Source organism: Glycine max, chromosome 5, assembly GCF_000004515.6.
Source record: "Glycine max cultivar Williams 82 chromosome 5, Glycine_max_v4.0, whole genome shotgun sequence".
In the NCBI taxonomy this organism is placed as follows: domain Eukaryota; kingdom Viridiplantae; phylum Streptophyta; class Magnoliopsida; order Fabales; family Fabaceae; genus Glycine; species Glycine max.
Window position 1 is genome coordinate 7,428,668 of NC_038241.2, and position 7,138 is coordinate 7,435,805.

The following is a 7,138-nucleotide window of genomic DNA, read 5'->3' on the forward strand; positions in this document are numbered from 1 at the left end:
CTATTAAAGAAAAAGAAAAATAATGTACATTCCTTCTTTACTTTTGTATTCCTCTGCCTCCCCTAAGGTAACGGCGTCAACTAACGGTTGACATTTTAAGATGAATGACAAAATAACCCTTCGGTCCACCACCTTCTTTGCTTCTTTCCTTATAAAAGAATAAAATCTGATCTAATCCTAATCAACTAAAAGCTTTTTAGTAATTCACGTTTCTGCTTTGTGCTTTTCAAATAGGTGGAGACATTTGCAATCAGCGTCTACATGTAAATGAAGCAAAAATTTAGATTTTAATGTATAGTTGGGATGGTCAAGGAGATTAATCTTGAAAGGATGAAAGATTATTAAAGCACTCTCATCGGATGGTGGTTAGCCTTTATAGAAAATTAAACCCCAATGACAAAAAATGATTAATTAGAATACTTCACCTGTGTAAATCAGTTCAACCACAATATATTGAAATTGATTTGGTGTTGTTGAATTTGAATTTGAGATATATTTTGAACTTTGGTGTTCTTGTAATAGGTGTTGAGAGGAAGACGGGGGCATAAGCGTCCAGAAATTTTAATAAAAAAAATTGAATGTTTATCACATTGATGTGTTTCGTTAACAGAATAACATCACAAAAGTTAGGGTAATTTTGCATAAGAATAAAATAAGGAGGAGATACACGTGTAATAAATTCTAAATTAAGAAAGAATGAGTGTAATTTGTTGAATAAAAAAAATAGTATATGAATCCTGAATAGCATAACATTACATTTTGATACCAAACATACTTCTTCTCGTTAAAAAACAAAACTTACATACTAAATTAAAATCCCTATGCAAAAAGGGTAAATTGATAAGATATGGTGAATTAGTGAATTGGTTAGGTAAAGTTTCATCAGCATTGGAATTCTATGGGCATCATTGCAAGCCAGATAGATGCCTGTTAACTAGTGAATGTGGATGTATTTGATGCCGTGTGTCATGACTCTCCTAACGAGTGGAGGAAGTTATAAACCAAGTAATGAATGGGTTTACCTTACGCTTACCCCTGTCGGCAATAAACTCTAATAAAGGATCAATAGCTAAAAATGTAGTCCAACTGTCCAAAGTCATCTTCTGTTCCCCTTCCCGTTACTACTAGTCACTTTCCAACTTTGTTCCACTGAAAAACACATACAAATAGTAGTGTAGTGCTAACTCTCTCTCTCTCTCTCTCTCTCACACACACACACACACTCTCCCCGAGGTAACTCATCTTGCTGCTAGTGCTGTCTCTTTTTTGTGTGATTTGGATCTACAAGGTTGAAGAGGAGAACAAATGAATTTTTTAGCAAATTTTTCTTTCTGGGTCATTTCTCAAGTGATATTTTCATGCTGATGTTGCTTTCTTTTTTTGAATTTTCCTACATATAGAATTTATTTGGTTGTGTTACTGTTATTATCATTGCTAAAGTAGTTGGATTTAGTTTGCAACCTTTCAGCTTGATTTGTTCACATTTGCACTGAAAAGTTTCAATTTTTATGAGCTTTGATTTTGGTGGATGTAATTTTAGATCTTCAGCCGATCCAGCTTAACAGTTGAGATTGGGGGAGTGATGTGACATGCAATACAATTATACAAATGAGATTGTTTGAAAGTGGGTATTAGATTCTATGAAGATCAGACAATAGTGACACCAAAAACTCTGTTTTTAAAGTTAGTCTTTTTCTTCGTGTAAAATCATTATCAATCACATGTTAGTGTTAGATCCGCTTGCATGTGTGCTAGAAGAAAATAAAACAAAGTTCGGATGAAACTATAGTTGAAAGAGAGTTAAGCTCGTTTATTATAAGGTCTTCTTCTGCTAGAAATTGTGCCCCCAAACTACCTTATAGATTCTAAATCAGTTCTAGTACCTTTTTTGTTAACATATAAATTCTTTGTGCTTAGATAATTATTAGATCTATTTTGATGGTTTGCTTGGTTTTGAGGCTCATTAATTTCAGTGTACACTGCTATAGGTTTGAGAGGGTACTGGCATCCAAAAAATGGGTTCTAAAACTAATGCTTCGGGCCATAGAGCACGAAGGCCGCTGTCAATATTTGCTGTGCTTGGTCTTTGCTGTTTCTTTTATCTTTTGGGAGCATGGCAAAGAAGTGGATCTGGGAAGGGAGATAACCTTGCATTGAAAGTTAATAACCTGATGACTGACTGCACTGTTTTACCCAATTTGAGTTTTGAATCTCATCACAATGATGTAGAAATTGTCGAACCTGCTGAGCCAAAAGCTAAAGAGTTCAAGCCGTGTGATGTGAAATATACTGATTATACACCTTGCCAAGAGCAAGACCGAGCAATGACATTTCCCAGAGAGAATATGATCTATAGAGAAAGGCATTGTCCCGCTGAAAAGGAGAAATTGCGCTGCCTCATTCCAGCCCCCGAAGGGTACACAACTCCTTTTCCGTGGCCTAAAAGCCGTGATTATGCCTACTATGCTAATGTTCCTTACAAGAGCCTGACAGTGGAGAAGGCTGTTCAAAACTGGGTGCAATTCCAGGGAAATGTGTTTAAATTTCCAGGTGGAGGGACCATGTTCCCTCACGGAGCAGATGCATATATTGATGAACTTGCGTCAGTTATTCCAATTGCTGATGGTTCTGTCAGAACAGCACTGGACACTGGTTGTGGGGTAAGTCTTAACGATTAAGTTATTCTTCTGATAGTATGCTTGTTTTCTTTAGTTTAAGGATATGTAATAAATGGAAAAGCCTCCTCTAATAGTCTAATATGGATTAAGATAAGAAAGCTGTATAATTCAATTGATGGATGCTTACATTCTTACTTATCTTGGATGCCTAATCAAGTTTTATAACTCAGTTTCTTTTATTTTCCCTGCATCTTATACCACTAAGGAATTTCAGATTGGATTCACAATGCTTAGCTAAAGGATCTCTTTATTTTTTCCTGTTAAAAGTGTGTATTTTCAATTCAGGGATTTCAGATTGGATTCACTATGCTTAGCTAAAGGGTCACTTTATTTTTTCCTGTTAAAAGTGTGCATTTTCAATTCACAATTCTTGTGTCAATGTTCTTTTGAAGTCTTTTCCTCTGCAATATTTATAGCTTCCCTGAGATACAATTGAGCAGAAAGAAATTTAAGAATTACTTGTGATGGCTACTGCATGGGAATCTCATGTTGATCATCTACTTATATAATGTTCTTTTGTTTATTGCATTCCAAATTTCTCAATTTTCATGTATATAATTTGAGTATACTAAGAATCAATTGCCATTTTGTTTTTTGTTATGCTTGTTGGCACAGGTTACTTGTTTCAATAGGTATCTATTAATTGTTTGTGATTGCTTTATCAATCTAAAAATGAAAAATTATACAGGTTGCAAGCTGGGGAGCCTACTTGCTAAAGAGAAATGTGCTGGCTATGTCCTTCGCTCCAAAGGACAACCATGAAGCACAAGTTCAGTTTGCTCTAGAACGAGGGGTGCCTGCTGTTATTGGTGTCCTTGGCACCATCCACCTTCCATACCCATCAAGAGCCTTCGATATGGCCCAGTGTTCTCGATGTCTAATACCATGGACCTCAAATGGTTAGTGCTAAATTGGACAGTCAATATGATTGACCAAGAATACTTTGTTATTATCCTTTTTCTTCTGATGATACATCTGAACTTCCAAACAAAATAATGCATATGTTTGTAAATTTGGCATCCTTTTGTCCACTGTGTCAATGCAATTGCTTGTCAAATTTAATGAATGTCCACCCCATTATTGAATGCAGAGGGCATGTATCTAATGGAAGTTGACCGAGTCTTAAGGCCTGGTGGATACTGGATTTTGTCTGGCCCCCCAATTAATTGGAAAACATACTACCAAACATGGAAGCGATCCAAGGAAGATCTGAAGGCAGAACAAACAAAACTTGAGGAGTTAGCTGAAAGTCTTTGTTGGGAAAAGAAGTATGAAAAGGGTGATATTGCTATTTGGAGAAAGAAAATAAATGCTAAATCCTGCAAAAGAAAGTCTCCCAATGTTTGTGGTTTAGATAATGCTGATGATGTGTGGTAAGTCCTATCATAGTTGAAGAGATTTTAATAATGAATAGTTACACAAAATTGAAGATTTCATATCTTGTTCCTCTGGTTGATTTTATTTGTTATTCACATTTTTTGGACAATTATGTGCTCGTGGATAACTTCATGCCATGCTAAAAAATTTAGCAATTTTGCAGGTGAGCTAGACTTAGTCGAGAGCATGACCTACATGGTGGGGCATAAAATAATAATACAAGGAAAATGATAATATGACAATTCAACTTCTTTAGTTAACTTTAGTACATTGGATATTCTCACAACAGGAGACATCAATAAACAGTTGAGTAATGTCTAAAATATTCATTTTGTTTTCGTAAATAACTTATGAAACTTGGAAGGAAAAGGGAGAAAATTAATTTTCTACTTTATCTGCGAAGAGTGTGGGTATTATGTGCTGTGGTATATGCTTGAATCTTGATAAGGGATTGGTTTTGTCATTCAAATATCAATACTAATGTATGATATCATTATTATGTAGGATTCATTCTCTATGCTTTCAATTTTCCCTATATCTGTATTATGTTCTTGTTTGTGTTGAATTTTTTTCTTGTTTTAATGATCCTTTCTATAGGTACCAAAAAATGGAGGTCTGTAAAACCCCTTTACCTGAGGTAACCAGCAAAAATGAAGTTGCCGGAGGAGAGTTACAGAAGTTTCCTGCTAGACTTTTTGCAGTCCCTCCTCGAATAGCCCAGGGAGCTATTCCAGGGGTTACAGCTGAATCTTATCAAGAGGACAACAAATTATGGAAAAAGCATGTTAACGCTTACAAAAGAATGAATAAATTGATTGGCACTACTAGATATCGGAATGTGATGGACATGAATGCAGGCCTTGGAGGATTTGCAGCTGCACTTGAATCACAAAAGTCTTGGGTGATGAATGTTGTGCCGTCAATTGCTGAGAACACTTTGGGTGTTGTCTATGAGAGAGGTCTGATCGGCATTTATCATGACTGGTAAGTTTCTAAAACTCTGTTGAACTTTGTAGGAGTCTTCTAATTTCATGAAAATTTTCCTTGCAAATGAGCTTCATATACTCAAAAGAATGATTCATTAAGTTGAGATGCATGTTAATTGTTGTTTGATCTTTCATTTATGATAACTGTAATACAAAATGGGCATCTTTGTATTTGTTTAGACAGCCTTTTTTCCTCCCTAATTCGGAACCTACTCAAAGATATATTGGAATTGTTTGCTGTTGCTGCTTCTGGTTACTCGCCATTCAATAATTGTTGTATTTCACTATTTCTGATGGAGGACTTAAATTAAGCAAGCCATCATGGATGAGCGATTCAATACTGCTCATTATTTCCTCCACCAATAAAAATAATTCAACAGGCAATTATTCCCTTTATGCCTATTGGTGGAAGGAAATTATGTACTATGAAATTGCAATGACATTATTTTTCTTTCTTCAGGTGTGAAGGCTTTTCCACATACCCAAGGACATATGATCTTATTCATGCTAATGGTTTATTCAGCATATACCAGGACAAGTAAGTTTCTTCCTCTTCTTCCATATGCCACTAGTCATTTTGTGGATTCTACTCACTCTAGTGTCAAGACATAAAAGTTGAATGTTATCAACTGTCATAGAGGCTTTTCATCATCTTCCATCAACTTTTATCATACAAATGGACCTTTGATGAAAATCTTGCTGATTTGATCGACAGGTGCAACCTAGAAGACATCCTTCTAGAGATGGATCGCATCCTAAGGCCTGAAGGAGCAATCATCATCCGGGATGAAGTTGATGTTCTTAACCAGGTTAAGAAAATTGTTGGGGGCATGAGATGGGATGCCAAACTGGTGGATCATGAGGATGGCCCTCTTGTGCCTGAGAAGATATTGGTTGCTCTCAAAGTGTATTGGGTTGGCACCAGCAAAAACAAAACATCCAATGAGGAATAAAACCACTATTGTTCGGGTGTGAATCTTGTACTTCAGCCTGCAGTAACATCCAAGGTTTCTAAATCCAACCCAAAGAAGGAATGGGGAAAAATATGAATAATGAGAAGAGAAAAAAGATTGTAGAGCAAAGCAAAAGCAAAGATTGGTATGGTTATTCGAGTTTATTCTACGTCTGCCTTACACCAAGTGTAGAACTGTAGATAAAATAGGTTCTAAGTAGTCTTAAATTAATTTTGGAGGATATGGACCAGCAAGTTTAGCTGTCTGAATAATTTAAGCCCAAGTTGTTGTGTTGATGCCCAGATATGAATATTTGATGTTAGAATATTGAAATATTGCAATTTTATTTATTCTCATCATTATTCAGTATATATTTGTTTGTGTTCATTTGAAACTGCTACATTGGGGTTTATTTTGATGTGTTCATGACAAGAAAGGATACTAACATATTCACCTAAACACAAATTCCAAAAGTCATCGATTATTCCGGATATGCTTTGAATTATTTAGCTATTTTTTTCATTTGGGGGTGGGGGCGTGTCAAGGGAGTCAAATTAAACAACCAACTAACACGTACAAGCAGATACTGTATATGTAAACATTGATTCCACTACGAAAGCATCAACTAGGAACAAAATAAACTAGGCCACAGACATAAGTCACATAACTAACATCTACACTAACAACCTGGTGTTGAAGTAATTTAGTACTCCTATCACACAGGTGTGTTTCTTGCGGATAATTGAAATATCATAGTGTGATACTCATCATCAAGAAATTATTAGATGATCCTGGATAATTGAATTATCAGATCATTTGTTGGGCTTGTTTATATTTTTTGGGGTATAGTTTTGGTATATGGTTTGGGGACATGCTAGGTGCACCCAGCAACATTGTTGGTGCACCCAGCAATTAGGAGAATGGGCAAAATTGTCCTTATATTAAAAAAAATGATTTCTTCTTTCGGAAGAAAGTTTTTCCGGTTGTTCTATCGGAAGAACCTTCTTCTGAAAAAGCTACCGGAAGAAGATTCTTCCAGTAGAACAATTTGTTCATCCGGAAGAACATTCTTTCGGAGAAGCTACCGAAAGAACTTCTTACAGTAGAACAATTTGTTCTTCCAGAAGAACCTTCTTCTGGAGAA

General features: G+C 35.7%; 1 protein-coding gene across 3 annotated transcripts; it reads left to right on the forward strand.

Annotated features, from left to right (window-relative positions):
* The first annotated feature begins 987 nt into the window (after window positions 1–987).
* Window positions 988–6,363, forward strand: LOC100810763 (probable methyltransferase PMT14). Of its 3 annotated transcripts, none has more exons than XM_003524391.4 (7): window positions 988–1,233; window positions 1,989–2,660; window positions 3,367–3,577; window positions 3,769–4,051; window positions 4,653–5,039; window positions 5,502–5,579; window positions 5,757–6,363. In XM_003524391.4, the coding sequence occupies exons 2-7, from the start codon at window positions 2,016–2,018 to the stop codon at window positions 5,992–5,994; spliced, it is 1,842 nt and encodes a 613-aa protein (XP_003524439.1). In that variant the 5' UTR covers window positions 988–1,233; window positions 1,989–2,015; the 3' UTR covers window positions 5,995–6,363. The 3 variants fall into 3 exon arrangements, with proteins under 3 accessions (XP_003524439.1, XP_006579671.1, XP_040871722.1); XM_006579608.4 differs by having other exon boundaries at window positions 1,051–1,288; XM_041015788.1 differs by lacking the exon at window positions 988–1,233 and adding an exon at window positions 1,340–1,683.
* Window positions 6,364–7,138: the final 775 nt, after the last annotated feature.